General features: G+C 39.0%; 1 protein-coding gene across 1 annotated transcript in view; it reads right to left on the bottom strand.

The window, feature by feature from the left end:
• Positions 1–19,118, bottom strand: part of si:ch211-267e7.3 (ADAMTS-like protein 2) — a 57,568-nt gene that overhangs the window by 25,169 nt on the left and 13,281 nt on the right. The window contains exons 2-8 of the mRNA XM_037546420.1: positions 12,425–12,561; positions 5,080–5,155; positions 4,724–4,826; positions 4,211–4,356; positions 2,589–2,712; positions 2,203–2,283; positions 1,540–1,715 (exon numbers count right to left, since the gene is read on the bottom strand). Coding sequence (XP_037402317.1) covers positions 1,540–1,715; positions 2,203–2,283; positions 2,589–2,712; positions 4,211–4,356; positions 4,724–4,826; positions 5,080–5,155; positions 12,425–12,561 — 843 coding nt within the window. The remainder of the gene's footprint in view (positions 1–1,539; positions 1,716–2,202; positions 2,284–2,588; positions 2,713–4,210; positions 4,357–4,723; positions 4,827–5,079; positions 5,156–12,424; positions 12,562–19,118) is intronic.

The following is a 19,118-nucleotide window of genomic DNA, read 5'->3' as shown; positions in this document are numbered from 1 at the left end:
TGTTTAATGTTGTTTGATGTTTAAGTCACCTCAGTGTAACTGCAACCCCATTTAAGGTGGAAAATTCAAATGAGAAGCTGGTGAATACGAAGCGAACTTGAGCTTGACATATATGCACGAGTCTATTATTTAAGTGCTTTGGCAGTTTTGGCAGCTTTGGCAGCCACTTTTATCAGTTATTATAAAATATCATTGGAGCACTGGAATGTTCTAAACTCTGAATTCTGAGATGTGCATTCTAAACAGATCCAGTCCACCAATCTAGGTAATCTCATTGTAGCATTTTCTGGAGAGTGCATCTAAAGCTTGTACGTGTCTTGAAATCTTTGTTTGGGTCATTCTGGTCTGGTTTTTATCCACCTGCAGGGCTGTAAATGCAGTGGTGATGAGACAAGCTCTATCAGAGAACAGTCAGAGTTACAGCTTGCCTGCCAAAATGGTGTCATGGTCTTCTTAATGATGTAATTACCGGCATTTGGCTGACGCTCTTATAATTGAATATTATGAACAGGCAGAGAGAGCATGTACATTATTCTAGCCCCTCTCCTCCACTAGTGTGACTCCATTCCAGTGCACCCTGGACAATCAACACCCTGCCACCATGGCTTGGACTTCAGCTGGACTAATGCTCTTGCAGAGAAGTACCAGGTTTGTCAGATGGCCCTCCCAAACTGCAACCTGGAGAAAGGGTCTAGCTCTACACAAGGTACTATAACTTCTGCCTGCTGAAGACTCAACAACTCTGTGAGATCCTTCAAAAATCATCTGGAAGGAAGATCAAGCAGATGTTTTATGAATTGTCCCTTCCCCTTATGTTGTGTATATCACCTAAATTTAATGTACCCTCAGCCACACCTTCTTCCACTTTCCAGTGCTTAATCTAAATTTAATGTACCCTCAGCCACACCTTCTTCCATTTTCCAGTGCTTAATCTAAATTTAATGTCCCCTCAGCCACACCTTCTTCCACTTTCCAGTGCTCTGCATTGCCAGTCTGCTAATTACCCTACATGATGTGAGTTCTGAACTCATTAGGACTCAAAAACCACCACCAATCACAAAGTGTTGCCAAGCCCCCTGCATTTGAGTTTCTGAGTTGTGTAGTGCTGCTAATCTCTGGTTTCATTTTTCTTATGCACCAATGTTTGTTTGTTGCATTTCTGTAAGCCCCATAGTATGTTTGCCAGGTAACTTTATCTCAGACTTAGATTTAGTCTCTGCTTTTGGCCTTCATAATAAAGAATCTTGGACTCAAATCCAGCCTCTCCTACTCAGCTGTTACAGCAGGTGGCTTCTCATGGAGCTGGCTGAGAAAATGCCAGATTTGAGTGTGCAAATCTGCATCAAGGCAAAGAAAGACTAATCTAAAGTAGAACTTATAGAGCAGCCCTAAGTAGATATCTAAAATAAAGGAGTTTTGATTTTTATTCATAGTTTCGATCTCTGCATGAATGTGCATGTTTCTGGATAACAGGAACAAATTATAAATCAAGACAGACAAAATACTTTTAAAAACAGAAATACATACCTATATACCTACCATGACGTTCAGTCCATGCTGGGTGGGACCCTGGGCCATGATGTACTCAAAGCCGTCTGAGAAGAGGTTAGCTGGCCTCCTGTACTTAAATACTGTCCCTGCTATGTGGAAGTTTCGCGGGTTGTCGATCATTGTGTTTCCATTGAAGAAGAAGTGACCAGTTTCATCAGACAGAGCTAGAGTGCACAAAAAGAAAGCCACCAGCAATCAGTTTACTGTCTTTCCTAGGCATGTGTGATATTGATAATATAGCTACTGTAGGTAAGTGTGTGCTTATATTTCTGCAATAGCATTACTGGTACACTATGCACTTATTATAAGATCGTTTAGCTTATTTCTAGATATTTTTATTTGTTTAAAGTAATTTTGATAAGTAACATTATCTTCATATACTGGCAGATAGTTTTGCTGGTTCCAAGCACATTTCTTACAACAAGCAAAATTATCTGCCAGTACAGTAAGATAATTTTACTTAATAAATGACCTAATACAAGTAGAAAAAAATGTCCAGAAGTAAGTCAGACAATCTTATATTCAGCTTACAACCACCTCAACAGGAGAAATATATTTATCTACTATATTTAAGACAATTTTACTTGACAAGATACCATTTTTTTGCAGTGTACTTCAGTGTTTTGAATTAGTGACCTATAAAGATTTTACCCAATATGTTTTCAGTCTTTCGTCGCTCAATGATCTGGATGTCTGTGGCTCCAATAGGTATATTGGTCACAAACGCGTAGCCTGATGATTTAGAAAATATGAACAATTTAAAATTAGTCCATGCAATTATAGATACTGTAAAAAGTCAATGTCCATCCAGGAAAGAGTATACACATCTAGTTCAGTGTTCACTGTAAAACTCTTTGAGAAATATATGTGAATAAATGACATCACAAATAACTTTTTACCGGGTGGCACACTGTAAACTGAGTTTAAAAGAGGTCTACAAGTTGCATATTGTGGTCTGACAGCATATGTGCTGTGGAACTGACCAGAACACAGTCTCTGTGACTTTTGTGACCTGTTAATGCTAGCATAAGATATACCTAACTGTGTGATCCCTTTCCGGTAAGATCCTGAGACGCGGTAACAAGAGTCTCCGTTTCCACCGCAGACGCCACATTTGTCTACGGTTTTACTGGAGTACAATTTCCCATCACAGCCCACCACCTACACAGAGGCAGACAGAGGCCATCAGCACAGAGAGAGGTCAGCCTTTCTTGAGCTGAAATAACCACTTTTTCTTAAATGATAAGGCTGTGTAACCTAACAACCACTTAGACCTACCTGACTGAACCCCTATGGGCCGCAATTATCTTTTCAAACTTTACAGCTACCCAGTTATCGTCATATTAGCAGTTTATTAGCAAGAGCTGCAGGAATCTGCTTTACTAGGTTGCAAACTACTGCGCTGCTGCACAGCACAACTGAATTTAATGAAAACAACTGATCATCTTGTCTGGAAAAGGCAGGGGTATCAAACTGCATAGATGCATCGTACTTAAAGTTCTTAAATTCAAGTATATTAACTTTTTGTAATGTTAGAACTGACTGTAATTAATTACAGTGATGTTTAATAGAGTATGTACAATTTGTCTCATAGTTTTTGTTTATATTCCAACACAGCCGTGGGCTGGGGGTTAGGGAAGCAGCCCTGTGACTGGAAGGTTGCCCCGTTCGATCCCCTGAGCCAACAGTGCGTGACTGAAGTGTCCTTGAGCAGGGCACCTAACCTCCAGCTGCTCTCCGGCCACTGTAGAAAGGGCTGCTGACTGCTCCAGACACGTGTGCTTACTGCCCCAAGTGTGTGTGCATTCATTAGTGCGTATGTGGTGTTTGACTGTATGGATGAGTTAAATGTGGACGTGAACTTTCCCTGTTGTGGGACTAATAGGGGTAACTTAAACTGAAAAATAAATGAAACACCTTGCAAACAGTTAACAAAGTCACATTTTTATAACGCAGGGATCGGCAACATATGGCTCTTTTACTGCCCTCTTGCGACTCCACAGCAGAATTAGATTATTAGGTAAAAATTAAAGAAACCTCTTTTGCAGTAAATAAAGTTTTCTGATACATTTAATCTGCATTGAGAAAAGTTGCAAAGCTGAAGTCAGTTTCTTGTTCGAATTTTCCCTTATTTCCACCTTAAATGCTGCTACAGTTACGTTATGACACCTCAGGCATCATTCATCATTTAAAGTGGAACAGGAAAATTCAAAGAAGAAGGTAGTAAATGAGATACGGAATTCAGCCTCATAAAAAAATCAAACATTCAGAGACATTTTACAAGAAACTATTCCACTTTTGCGAAAAAGTTTCCTGTCAGAGATGTGAGAAAAGCGGCTATAGCTGAGCTAAAGCTTAAAGCAGAGCAAAGTAAGTGTGTTTTCTTTTTAATTATATTTCTTAGCCTATACTAGGACATTAGCATATACTGAGACGCATTTACAGCCAACATGGTAAAATGGACATAAATGCTGTGGCCCCCAAAGTGGTCTGATTTTTGTTGAAAGGACAAAATTGCTCTTCTCAACATTTGGGTTGCTGACTCCTGGATTAAACAGTGTATTTTTAAGAATAATTCTGAATCATATCATCTGAAAATCTGAAATTTAAGTAATTGCTCAGAGATTTACATTACTGGAGTCAGTGTGGCATGGTGTACCTGGCAATGGCCCTCGATGCAGACACCTTTATAGACCCCATCCCTGCAGAAAGTCCCATCACGAGCTGGAACCAAAAGTTGCCTCTCCCCTGTGGTGGTCGTGCACTGAAGGTCACACGGCTTGTTGGAAATGCTGATGTAATCATCTGGACAAGACAGGACATCATTAATGCCGTTAAACTCTAGGCTTTGGAGGGCTCCGCTGGAGATAGAAGTTCCTCATTGTGTTATAGAAAGGCCCCTTTTGTTCCTCCGAGACCACAGGCTTCGGAAATAGCCTCAAACGCGCATCTGCGAGATATAAGCCTGGATCGGCTGGCCCGAAGCCATAAAAGCGGTACATCAGTGGAAGTTCTGTGTTTTGTAGCATAGCAAAATGGAGGAAAAGTCAGAAAAAGAACAGAGGAGAGCAAAGGAAAGATGAGAGCATCTGTGTTATGGAAGAGGGAAGATGGACAGAAGCAGAGGGCACAAGAGTAAAAAACCATAAAGAAGGTTTTTTTTTTTTTTTACCTGGGTAGAGGGGAACCCACTCGTAATGTTTCCTGCTGAAGGCTTTGGCGTTGAATTGGGAACACTGGTGCTGTTTGAAGCTGATTCTGCTGTTGGGGCACGGCTAGGCACGGATCCACACATCAATAAAGATGCAGCTCAGAGAGTAGGCAGCATGTCAAACAGCTTGCAGATATTACAGCCTTAAACTAACATGTGTGAGAATGTAGGGGCATGCCAGCTGGCTCTGGTGGAATATTCCATCCAGGCAATGCTTACAATTCACGTTATTTCTGCTTATTGTTTAATTATACACAGAAACCCCCTACTTGGGAGATCTCAAATCACGTAAAATACTGGCGAGGACTGTGCCCTACCTGGTTTGTGCACAGCTGGTACTGCTTGGGCGATCCAATGCAGAAGGAACTGTTGATGTTGTGTGTGGTGGTAAGCCTAGAAAGAGACAATCACACTTCTAAATCAACAAAACCCAACCCAAATGTAGCTGACTTGATCAGCCAAGACATGTTTGATGTCTGAAGTTTGCAGAAGTTTAGTTTTGCACTGGAATAGAAGTTTATGTACACCAGTTCTTATAGGTAGTGATATTTTGTAAAGCATTATAGATCAGTAACATCTGGTCAAAGAAGTACATTGTATACATTTTATTTTTAATTGCTTTAATGAGAATGTCACTGAGAGCGTTTACATGCGCTCATGCAATCGGATTTCTGCAGTTATGTGATTATTTAGGTAAAGTGACGCAATGTTTAAAAAAAAATTTGCGGCTTGAAGGTTGACATCACATTTACGTCACGTCTTCTTCTGTGAGTTTGTCGGCTGGTTCAGTCAGACTACTGTCTGACTCGTGTTTCCCATTATCTGATTACTCAAGCACATGTAAACACGACTCAATTACTGACCAAATCTGATTTTCTTCAGTCATCGGATTATTGAGTACATTCAACATATGTGCTCAAGTACATATAAACATGTTGATCTCATTACTGACAAAATCAGATTTTCCACAGTTATCAGATTATTAAGTGCCTGTAAACGGATTTCTGCAGTTATCTGAACACTTGATTGGCCATGTAAACAGCACTCCAATTTCTTAGATGGATTTAGATATTCTTCATCTTCTAGATGATGTATGGTCATATTCTCAGGTAAAGCGGCACAATGTTTTAAAAAACAAGCCGCAGCATGAAGTTTGAGTTTTACATTAATTCACGTCTTCTTCTGTTGTTTATTGGCTGGTTGCAAAGCAGAAATCCGATTACTGCCCAACTCTTATAGACATGTAGTTTCCTCATTATCTTATTACTCAAGTTCATATAAATGTGTTGATCAGATTGCTGATAAAATCTGATCTTCAGTAGTTATTGGATTATTAAGAACATGTAAATGCATGGTTATGGTTACCATCAGAACAGGCTCACATACTACTTTTTCTAAAGTAGCCTGTTTAATTTTCAGGCATCCACTTATGATACTAACTGGATTTTTGAGGTTCTCTAGTTCCAGAACTATAGTATCAACAGTACTACAGAAGCAATCAGGGCTGCACAACATTTCATTCGTTAATTCCTCCTGCAGTATCGGCATTAAGGGCTGCAATATGCAAATATGCAAATAAGCCCTCCAACCAATTACCAAATTTGTTTACTTTGTGTCCATCTGGAGCAACATCAGATGTTTTTTGCTTGTTTGGATGAGTCAAACTATTGACATCATCCAACTCATTTGAATAATTATTGTCAAAGTATTACAAGCTATTTTTTGACTTATTGTCTTTTAACTCCCAATTGTGTTTTTAATATCCTGTAAGTCAAACTGCAATTGCGATAATTAGCTAACAGAATCTTATACATTGTACATTGTACATCTACCAGCAAAACAGATCTACCAGCAATTGATCAATCCAGGCACTCAAAGCTGATGTCCACTGACATCCTTAACCTCTTTGTTAACGCTGATGTTTGGCAGCACATGCTGTCTTTCATCACCCGGGACTGGACGCGCACTGCACGTCTCTCATGAATAACCTACCTGGCCTACAGATGTAGAACTTTCCCAGGCTTTTTCACAACTATCCTGCACCACCCCTTTCAGCCCACTCCAGATGTGTCTCCTCCTCATCTTTCTGCCGTACCACTGAGCCCCCCTCCCCAACAGACACACACAGGGGAGTGCTAATGGGGGCCAGCTGGCCTAGCTCAACATAAGCCCTTATCTGCAGAGGAATCTTCCCAAAATGGCTGGCCATTTGCTCTAAAAGGCATTTTATAAATATGTTTGTCATTCCGACCGGAATTGCCTGTGTCATGTGGGACAGTGACCAGTAAATTCATGATCCTTCCACATGCCATTACTCAGCCTGAGTAGCTATTCTGGAGGACATAAGAAGCGCCATCTCCCCCTCTTTTCTCTCCTCTCCCTGTGGTGGGGGCTAAAGTGGTCTAATCCATGTTCTGCTTTTGAAATATTGGTGAATCTACAGCATGAAAACAAAAACAAAAAAAAAGAAGAAAGATTAATTTTTAAAACTCACAAAAACTATGACTGCTATACTTGACTAAATTATGACAAAACATTTATTGATATAATTTGTGCCACGATGACACAAGCCAGTGTTTTCCACACATAGGCTACTTTATCCTGCCCAAACTTCACTTTATCACATTTTTTTAAATTTCAAAGAAAAAAACTTGTGTGGAACGTTTAACATTCCTTTTTGATGCCTTACTTAAATTCTCAAATAAGTAAACAAATGCTATGTTGAGCTTGGTTAACACAGTCAGTCTGTTAAACACTGAGTGCATTTACATGGATTTCTGCAGTGATCTGATTATTCAAATGGTCGTGTAATCAGCACACTCTGATTTCTTAGATCAGAGTAAGGTCTAGAAATCTGATGAAGAAATCTGATAAAGAGGCTGGATTTTTAGCTCAGTAATCAGATTTCTCAGTGCTGTGAACTCTTACTCTGATTTCTTTCAGATTTCTCAGTGCTGTGAACTCTTACTCTGATTTCTTTCAGATGTCTCAGTGCTGTGAACTCTTACTCTTATTTCTTTCAGATTTCTCAGCGCTGTGAACTCTTACTCTGATTTTTTTCAGATTTCTCAGCGCATCTGAACTCTTACTCTGATTTCTTTCAGATTTCTCAGTGCTGTGAACTCTTACTCTGATTTCTTTCAGATGTCTCAGTGCTGTGAACTCTTACTCTTATTTCTTTCAGATTTCTCAGCGCTGTGAACTCTTACTCTGATTTTTTTCAGATTTCTCAGCGCATCTGAACTCTTACTCTGATTTCTTTCAGATTTCTCAGTGCTGTGAACTCTTACTCTGATTTCTTTCAGATTTCTCAGCGCATCTGAACTCTTACTCTGATTTCTTTCAGATTTCTCAGTGCTGTGAACTCTTACTCTGATTTCTTTCAGATTTCTCAGTGCTGTGAACTCTTACTCTGATTTCTTTCAGATTTCTCAGTGCATGTGAACTCTTACTCTGATTTCTTTCAGATTTCTCAGTGCTGTGAACTCTTACTCTGATTTCTTTCAGATTTCTCAGTGCTGTGAACTCTTACTCTGATTTCTTTCAGATTTCTCAGTGCTGTGAACTCTTACTCTGATTTCTTTCAGATTTCTCAGCGCTGTGAACTCTTACTCTGATTTCTTTCAGATTTCTCAGCACATATGAACTCTTACTCTGATTTCTTTCAGATTTCTCAGTGCATGTGAACTCTTACTCTGATTTCTTTCAGATTTCTCAGCGCTGTGAACTCTTACTCTGATTTCTTTCAGATTTCTCAGCGCATCTGAACTCTTACTCTGATTTCTTTCAGATTTCTCAGCGCGTGTGAACTCTTACTCTGATTTCTTTCAGATTTCTCAGTGTGTATGAACTCTTACTCTGATTTCTTTCAGGTTTCTCAGTGCTGTGAACTCTTACTCTGATTTCTTTCAGATTTCTCAGTGCTGTGAACTCTTACTCTGATTTCTTTCAGATTTCTCAGCGCTGTGAACTCTTACTCTGATTTCTTTCAGATTTCTCAGTGCTGTGAACTCTTACTCTGATTTCTTTCAGATTTCTCAGCGCTGTGAACTCTTACTCTGATTTCTTTCAGATTTCTCAGTGCTGTGAACTCTTACTCTGATTTTTTTCAGATTTCTCAGCGCTGTGAACTCTTACTCTGATTTCTTTCAGATTTCTCAGTGCTGTGAACTCTTACTCTGATTTCTTTCAGATTTCTCAGTGCTGTGAACTCTTACTCTGATTTTTTTCAGATTTCTCAGCACTGTGAAGTCTTACTCTGATTTCTTTCAGATTTCTCAGTGCTGTGAACTCTTACTCTGATTTCTTTCAGATTTCTCAGTGCTGTGAACTCTTACTCTGATTTCTTTCAGATTTCTCAGTGCTGTGAACTCTTACTCTGATTTCTTTCAGATTTCTCAGTGCTGTGAACTCTTACTCTGATTTCTTTCAGATTTCTCAGTGCTGTGAACTCTTACTCTGATTTTTTTCAGTTTTCTCAGCGCTGTGAGCTCTTACTCTGATTTCTTTCAGATTTCTCAGCGCTGTGAACTCTTACTCTGATTTTTTTCAGATTTCTCAGCACTGTGAACTCTTACTCTGATTTCTTTCAGATTTCTCAGTGCTGTGAACTCTTACTCTGATTTCTTTCAGATTTCTCAGCGCTGTGAACTCTTACTCTGATTTCTTTCAGATTTCTCAGTGCTGTGAACTCTTACTCTGATTTCTTTCAGATTTCTCAGTGCTGTGAACTCTTACTCTGATTTCTTTCAGATTTCTCAGTGCTGTGAACTCTTACTCTGATTTCTTTCAGATTTCTCAGTCTGCGCATGTGTAAAAACAGACAGCAGTACTGAAAAAAAGCGAATTGCAGTGAAATGGCAGCAAAACATTTTTAGAGTGAAGCCGAAACCAAATACCTGCTTGATGATTTAAATATTCGTCAACATCTAGATGATGTCTGTTCATATTTTTAGGTTTTTAGGAATTTTACGCTAAATTTCCACCACGTCTCCTTCTGTGAGTTTATTGGCTGGTTGAAAAGCAGAAATCTGATTACTGTCTGATTCATGTAGACCTGGAGTTTCCCCATTATCTGATTAACCAAGAGCATGTAAACATGTTGATTGGAAAAATGACAAAATCTGATTTTCTGTAATTATCGGATTATTAAGTGCATGTAAATGCAGTCATTTTCAAACCTCTGAGTATTTACAGCTGCCTAATCTTCTTATGTTTTATCCTATTTTGTTTACTTATCCATATTTTAAGTGTTTTCACTGGAAAAACATTTACTGCCAAGATAAACAGTCGACTGTCTTGGCTATAAAGTATCAAGCTTGCACTGCATTGTTTTTGTATCAATTTTCAGTAATACATGTTAGAGTCAACCAAAAGTGGTAATTCACACCTTTTTATCGCTGTTATTCACAGAAATGAACTGACTTGATTGCAGTTTGTCTTGTAGTGTCTACATTTAACACTAACCAAGCACACTTTTGTGGGGAGAGGGGGTGTATCCAATTAACACCTAGCTCATCATTTTACACAGGTACAGGTAGGCAAAGGTAGTGTCAGGAGTCTTGCCCAAAGACTTTTATTGGCATAGTGTAGGATTGAACCCCAGTTTACAGTGTGGAAGGCAGAGATGTTACCCACTACACTACACCAAGCTTTAAACACATAGCACAATATAAAATTAAAAAAGAATTGTTCACTATTGTGTCAAACAAAAAGGAATGCAATACTTACAGCTACTTAGAACTGTAAGGGAATTTTTGTGCACTAAAAGCCTGAGAACCTATAAAGGCTACAAAAACTATATATAAATCTATATTTATTTTTATACAGGTACACAAGAATAAACATATTTTTATTTATTTTTGTTTAGTTATTAAGTATGTTTGCTGTGACAACAGCCACTACTGTCTTGCGCACTAAAAACAAAATACTGAGTGTGAGAACAAATGTTTGATGCACTTTTACATAGTAGTTCAGAATGGAGGAATTCTGTAATTGGCTATTTAGCCTAGTGGTAAAGTCACTCATCACCCATGAGCAGCTCAGGGTTTTGTTCCAGTGTAGAGAAGCTCTGACTAAATTTCTAATGGTTTGTGTTGACAACGTAATGATGCCTCTCTGGCACTCCAGCTATGAGGTATTTCGGTCTGTTCTGCCACTGCAGCTCTAATCAAAGTGTTTATAGCAATATAAACATGATTTATCACGCAGCCCCAATTTATAGTATTAAAGCACTGATGATACAGACTGTCAACTGACTTCTGAGAACAATTGTGTTAAAATGTCTAGATTACAAGTTATTGGCTGTATGTGGCATGACTATTACGTAAAACATGGACTTGATATGGTGCTCACTAGCTGTACATGTTATGACCAAAAGTATTTTTTTCTTAGATTTTCATTAACTAACAATTTTAGTGATTTCATAATGATGCAAAAATATGACATCCCTATAAAATTATACATTATCACATATTCTAAATGTAACAACAAATAACAGTAGAATATGCTTGTTCTACTGTTTTTTCCTTGGTACATTTTAACATGTTTTATTAAAGAAAGTAAGAGTGAGGCTCTGTAATCATCTAGAAGCACTTACCACTTTATGTTCAGTATTTGGTTGCCCATAATAAATGTGTATTTTGAGTGCAATTTTCACCAGGAAACTTCAGCTAATGTAATTTTCTTAATTTTCAATTTCCTTCTACCTTTCCTTCAACAAGCACGTAGGGCAGTAAATTGGACACAGCTTTGGAAGCAAAACCCAGAATGAACCAGTTATGAAATCTGAGTCTCTTAATGTAGTTGGTAAAGTAAAAGAAAAGGGGGGACCTCATTCAGGGCTATATAATCCCACATGAAATGCATTTTTAACCTACAAGCTGATGGTGAGTGACGCTACCCAGGGTGAGGAGGGTTCAGAGCAGGGTCAATCTGACGGCACTCAGACAGGCGAGCGACCTATCAAGCCTTTCACCAATAATTAGTGAGTGGCGTCCAAGGGGGTAGAGTTGGGGGAGGTGGGAGTGGAACTTGAAATATTTGTCCAAACCTGACAGGATCTCAATATTCTTGTTGGGTGTGCTCAAATTTTGACATAATTTCTCAAATATCTGCTGGTTTTGAGTCAGATTCAGATTTTACTTTTTTTTTCATAGCCAGTCTCCCACTTTGAAAGAAAGCTGGTCTGCACTTAGGCTTGCTCTATGCTCCTGCAATACCTTTAACCTGGCCAGCATGAGAACAACAAATTACATAAGTTTATCCAGACTAATAACTTTTGGGATGTTGTTCAAAGGTTAAAATTCATAATTATTCATGTTATTTTGAGTGGCTCATTAAGTCTTTGGTAGAGTCGGGTTCAGACAGATTTTTTTGAGCCACAGTTGGTTCAGACAGAATTTTGTCAGCTACAGTCGGGTTCAATTCAAGTTACCACTTTGATAAGTGCTTAAAAGATGGAACATATTTTTGATACGTGATCATGCAACAATAAAAAGTAACAGTCAGATTGAAATGTGCTTTCATGGGAAAAAGTAGGGCTCTCCTTAAATTTGGCACTTGTCTCCTGGGGGCCATAAGCGGTTGCCTAGATTTGCCTGGTGTAAAAGTCACCTCTGGCTGGTAGGCGCTTGTAGATGTTAATTTTGCTGCTGCTAGTACCTTTGCTGCAGACAATGGCGCTCCTGGGAGCGGACCCCTCCTCCACAGGTCCAGCTGCAGGTGCTCCAGCTGCTCCATTCACCCCACCACTGGGCCACTTCTTCTGGCTGGACCTCCGCCCTCCCTTCACTGCTGTCCTGACAGAGGCAGAGACACGTTGCTTCGCTGCTGCACACATACTATGCTATGCTATATAAATTATAGGCCCATCTAAGCAAGTAGTTATTTTGTACATTTTAAAAAATGTTTTACAATTAAGTCAATTCACCAACAACCAATACATCATCTAATTTGACCTTGAGGTTCAAGCAAGGTCATGTTCAGTGGCTACAAGTGCCATTTGTGGGTATCTGATTATTTGTATATGTGGCTTGATTCAAAAGCCTGTGAAAAATAATAAACTTCCACTGTTGTTCTTCCCACCTCCTCTCAACTGGACCTAAAAGAGAAAAGTTAAAGAAACCGCTTGTTTACTGTACAATAAATCCACCACACTGGGCCTTATTGTGAGATGCAGCAGCAGCTGGCAGAGGCTTTTGGCTCCAAACTGTTTTGCTAATGAGAGAGTTTACGATTCTGGAGAATCTTCAGACAGAAAGAAACTCCCTCCTCGCCTATGAAGGGCATCCACAAACAAAAGTCAAAGCCCATATGTGTGAAGCATCTCAGAAAAGTGCTGATGCTTTGCCCATTTAATTCTATTCATTAGGGTCTTAAAGGCATTAAGTGATCCCAGACCAAACTAAAGCTTCATACATGCAAGACTCAAAGACTGTCCAGTTGTTTGTTTCCAGTCATAGTCAAAGCAGTTACTGTAGTCTTCATTTGAATATGATTTGAATTTCCATTTGCTACTGACCCATTGAGTAACCTCTTCGCATAGGCCCTGTAGTGGTGCATAGGCCCTCTAGTGGTGCAGAATTTCCCTTCTCCCCCCATCACTCAGCACGATGCTAGTCTGCACAGGCATGTGTTAGTCGACGCAACAGATCTGCCAGTTGGCGCTTTCCTCCAAGCGCGTTCAGCTGTCCAGTGACGTTGCGTGCACGGCAGTTTGAAAAGACACAGTGCCGCTTCACAGGACTCGGAGGAAGCCTGTGCTGGCCTTCACCCTCATCAGCGTTGGTAGTATCACGTGACTGGGGAGTCCTAACTAGCAGGTGGAATTGGAAACAACTAAATTGGGGACAAATTTGTGTAAAAATCCTTAATTTTTTTTTCAATTCAATAGACAAAAAAAAAACCTGCCTAGCACACAGTCATTTGCCCACTCACCACCATGTCATCAACTTTGGTTATTCAGCAGGGTCTTCTGCTCTCTTTAACCTGTCAGCATTCACCCCATCCGACGTCATGTTTATTTTAACTGCAGCACGTGCATTCGTTTTTTTCCCCCTGCATGATTTGCTCGTTACAGTTACAGGCAAAAAAGTCACACTCCCAGCCAGTGAGGAGGGGGATCGAGAGAATTAAAGACCATTTAGTGTCACTGTCGATTTGCGGTCTCTTGAAATTATGCATTTCTTTGAACTCTTCTTCTTCTCTTGTTTTTCAGAAGGCTAGATGCTGCTGCCTTTTGCTGTTAGACTTGAGTACTGCATGTGCACAACTGAACTCACAGGTGTTACCAGATTTTTGTCTAGAGGGACAAATCATATCAGCATAAAATGTCAAAATATGCACCTGCTACTCAAAATATGTAAAGGTTGGCAGGTCTGCAAGCCTGTTTATTAATATTGTCATTGGTGTCACACCTAGTGTGGTCATTCCTGAACATGCTGAGCATAACATTTAGTGTTTCAGCCACACTCATTGCTAACAGGTGGATAAAATTAAGCACATAGCATTTCAGTTTTATAGACAAATACTGGTAGAATGACTGTGTTGAGCTAATTGTACAGTTTGGTGGAGGAGGGATAATGCTATAGCATTGTTTTTCAGGGGTTGGCTAAGAACCCTTTGGTTCCAGTGAAGGGAAATCTTAATACTTCAGCATCACAAGACATTTTGGACAACTGTATGTCTCCAATATTGTGGGAAGAGTTCATTGAAGACCATTCCAGCATGACTCAGTCACAGTGCACAAAGCAAGCTCCATAAAGGTATGGCTGCGTGAGTTTGGTATTAAAGAACTTGACTGGCCCTCACAGAGGCCTGACCTCAACCCCATTAAACACCTTTGGGATGAACTAGAATGGAGATTGTGAGCCAGGCCCTCTCATCCAACTTCACTGTCTGACTCCACAAATGCTCTTTTGGATGAATGGGCAAAAATCCTCACAAACAATCTCCAACATCTGTAGAAAGCTGCCCAGAAGACTGGAAGCTGTTGTAGCTGCAAAGGAGGACCAACTCCATACTAATGCCTATGGATTTGGAATGGGATTCATAAAAGTGAAGGTGTGATGTGTGTCCCAACACTTTTGGCCATATAGTATCTCAGAATAATGATACCAGGCAAATGAAGTATTTTGTACTTCATGATAATGAATTTTTGGCTTTGTTAGATCATTTTTTATTTAGAATTAGGTCAATTTTTCCCTCCACAAAATGGAATTAAATAACACTGCATACAACACAGCATTTACCAAAGGCATTATAACAAGTGAAGTAACTAAATTATAACTACAACAATAAATCAAATCATATTAAGTGCATTTGTAGGGCACATATTCCAAACAGAGGGAAAGACTGACTTAGTTTCTTGACTCTGAGACTCTGTGACTACTTCACTGAGTTATATTGTAGCTCGTGGTGATAAATGCCAAAGATAACCTGTAGTAGGACGGCTTGTAATGTAAACTCAATCAGTGAGTTTCAAAACAACACCTTGGCAGAGAGACCAGCAGCTCCTCAACGACACTCCGAAACCTTATAGAGGCACAGCACAGCGCAGGCTTCAGCAGTGAACAGCTGTGCTGAGGGAAGCACGTTCTGAAGGGTTTGCCTCAGGTGAAGTGGGTGAAATCCTTTTAGAGCTTGAGGAAAGATGAGATATGGCCCAGGAGAAAGACGTCACAGCGGGAGAGAGAACAGAGAAAAGAGAACAGGCTGCAGAGAGAGAGGGAGAGGGGGACAAGGGGGAGAGTGGGAGAAACTGTGAGAAGGAGACAAAAACAGAAGAGAGAAAGAGAAAAGCAGAGAAATGGAGAGAAAAATAGAAGTGTTACTGGAGGAAAAGAGAATAGTGAAACAGAAAGAAATAGAAAAACAGAAAAGAGAAATAGATAGAAACAAGAAGAGAGAACAAAGAGCAATAGAGGAATACAGAACAGAAAGAGAGGAATAGAGAAAGAGAGGAACAGAGAACTAGAGAGAAATACAGGAGTAGAGAAATAGAGAGAAAGAGAGGAATGAAGTATAGGCAAATAGAGAGAAATACAGGAAGAGAGAAATAGAGAGAAAGAGAGGAATAGAGAAAGAGAGGAATAGAGATATAGAGTGAAATACAGGAATAGAGGAATTGAGAAACAGAAAATAGAGGAATAGAGAAATGAAGAGAAAAAGAGGAAGAGACAATAGAGAATTAGAGAGGAGAAATACAGAGTGGAGAAAATGAGAAATAGAGAGAATGTAGGAACAGAGAACAGAGAAATAGAGAGAAAAAGAGAACAGAATACAAAAATAGAGAGAAAGACAAAGAATACAGACAGAAAGAGAATAGAGAAACAGAAAGAAATACAGAAATACAGAGCAGAAGAATGAGAGAAACAGAGAGAAATAGAGGAGAAAGAGAATAGCAAAATAAAGAAATACGGAGTGAAGAAATTGAAAAATAGAGAGAACACAGGAACAGAGAACAGAGAAACAGAGGAATAGAGAACAGAGAAACTGAGAGAAATAGAGGAATAGAGAACAGAGAAACTGAGAGAAACAGAGGAATAGAGAACAGAGAAACTGAGAGAAATAGAGAAATAGAGGAATAGAGAACAGAGAAACTGAGAGAAATAGAGGAATAGAGAAACTGAGAGAAATAGAGGAATAGAGAACAGAGAAACTGAGAGGAATAGAGGAATAGAGAACAGAGAAACTGAGAGAAATAGAGGAATAGAGAAAAGAGAAAGTGAGAGAAATAGAGGAATAGAGAACAGAGAAACTGAGAGAAATAGAGGAATAGAGAAAAGAGAAACTGAGAGAAACAGAGGAATAGAGAAACTGAGAGAAATAGAGGAATAGAGAACAGAGAAACTGAGAGGAATAGAGGAATAGAGAACAGAGAAACTGAGAGAAATAGAGGAATAGAGAAAAGAGAAAGTGAGAGAAATAGAGGAATAGAGAACAGAGAAACTGAGAGAAATAGAGGAATAGAGAATAGAGAAACTGAGAGAAACAGAGGAATAGAGAACAGAGAAACTGAGAGAAATAAAGGAATAGAGAACAGAGAAACTGAGAGAAATAAAGGAATAGAGAACAGAGAAACTGAGAGAAATAGAGGAATAGAGAACAGAGAAACTGAGAGAAACAGAGGAATAGAGAACAGAGAAACTGAGAGAAACAGAGGAATAGAGAAACTGAGAGAAATAAAGGAATAGAGAACAGAGAAACTGAGAGAAACAGAACAGAGAAACTGAGAGAAATAGAGGAATAGAGAACAGAGAAACTGAGAGAAACAGAAGAATAGAGAAAAGAGGAACTGAGAGAAATAGAGGAATAGAGAACAGAGAAACTGAGAGAAATAGAGGAGTAGAGAATAGAGAAACTGAGAGAAATAGAGGAATACAGAAAAGAGAAACTGAGAGAAACAGAGGAATAGAGAACAGAGAAACTGAGAGAAATAGAGGAATAGAGAACAGAGAAACTGAGAGAAATAGAGGAATACAGAAAAGAGAAACTGAGAGAAACAGAGGAATAGAGAAAAGAGAAACTGAGAGAAATACAGGAATAGAGAACAGAGAAACTGAGAGAAATAGAGGAATAGAGAACAGAGAAACTGAGAGAAATAGAGGAATACAGAAAAGAGAAACTGAGAGAAACAGAGGAATAGAGAACAGAGAAACTGAGAGAAATAGAGGAATAGAGAACAGAGAAACTGAGAGAAATAGAGGAATAGAGAACAGAGAAACTGAGAGAAACAGAGGAATAGAGAACAGAGAAACTGAGAGAAATAGAGGAATAGAGAACAGAGAAACTGAGAGAAACAGAGGAATACAGAAAAGAGAAACTGAGAGAAACAGAGGAATAGAGAAAAGAGAAACTGAGAGAAACAGAAGAATAGAGAAAAGAGGAACTGAGAGAAATAGAGGAATAGAGAACAGAGAAACTGAGAGAAATAGAGGAATAGAGAATAGAGAAACTGAGAGAAATAGAGGAATACAGAAAAGAGAAACTGAGAGAAACAGAGGAATAGAGAACAGAGAAACTGAGAGAAATAGAGGAATAGAGAATAGAGAAACTGAGAGAAATAGAGGAATACAGAAAAGAGAAACTGAGAGAAACAGAGGAATAGAGAACAGAGAAACTGAGAGAAACAGAAGAATAGAGAAAAGAGGAACTGAGAGAAATAGAGAACAGAGAAACTGAGAGAAATAGAGGAATAGAGAACAGAGAAACTGAGAAACAGAGGAATAGAGAACAGAGAAACTGAGAGAAATAGAGGAATAGAGAATAGAGAAACTGAGAGAAATAGAGGAATAGAGAACAGAGAAACTGAGAGAAATAGAGGAATAGAGAACAGAGAAACTGAGAGAAACAGAGGAATAGAGAACAGAGAAACTGAGAGAAACAGAGGAATAGAGAACAGAGAAACTGAGAGAAACAGAGGAATAGAGAACAGAGAAACTGAGAGAAACAGAGGAATAGAGAAACTGAGAGAAATAAAGGAATAGAGAACAGAGAAACTGAGAGAAACTGAACAGAGAAACTGAGAGAAATAGAGGAATACAGAAAAGAGAAACTGAGAGAAACAGAGGAATAGAGAACAGAGAAACTGAGAGAAACAGAAGAATAGAGAAAAGAGGAACTGAGAGAAATAGAGGAATAGAGAACAGAGAAACTGAGAGAAATAGAGGAATAGAGAATAGAGAAACTGAGAGAAATAGAGGAATACAGAAAAGAGAAACTGAGAGAAACAGAGGAATAGAGAACAGAGAAACTGAGAGAAATAGAGGAATAGAGAATAGAGAAACTGAGAGAAATAGAGGAATACAGAAAAGAGAAACTGAGAGAAACAGAGGAATAGAGAACAGAGAAACTGAGAGAAACAGAAGAATAGAGAAAAGAGGAACTGAGAGAAATAGAGAACAGAGAAACTGAGAGAAATAGAGGAATAGAGAACAGAGAAACTGAGAGAAACAGAGGAATAGAGAACAGAGAAACTGAGAGAAATAGAGGAATAGAGAATAGAGAAACTGAGAGAAATAAAGGAATAGAGAACAGAGAAACAGAAATAGAGGAATAGAGAACAGAGAAACAGAAATAGAGGAATAGAGAACAGAGAAACAGAAATAGAGGAATAGAGAACAGAGAAACAGAAATAGAGGAATAGAGAACAGAGAAACTGAGAGAAGTAGAGGAATAGAGAACAGAGAAACTGAGAGAAACAGAGGAATAGAGAACAGAGAAACTGAGAGAAACAGAGGAATAGAGAATAGAGAAACTGAGAGAAACAGAGGAATAGAGAACAGAGAAACTGAGAGAAATAGAGGAATAGAGAACAGAGAAACTGAGAGAAACAGAGGAATAGAGAACAGAGAAA

The sequence above is a fragment of the Pygocentrus nattereri genome, chromosome 17 (genome assembly GCF_015220715.1).
Source record: "Pygocentrus nattereri isolate fPygNat1 chromosome 17, fPygNat1.pri, whole genome shotgun sequence".
NCBI classification, from domain to species: domain Eukaryota; kingdom Metazoa; phylum Chordata; class Actinopteri; order Characiformes; family Serrasalmidae; genus Pygocentrus; species Pygocentrus nattereri.
Note: the sequence above shows the minus strand (reverse complement) of the source record. Positions and strands in the feature narration are given on the sequence as shown.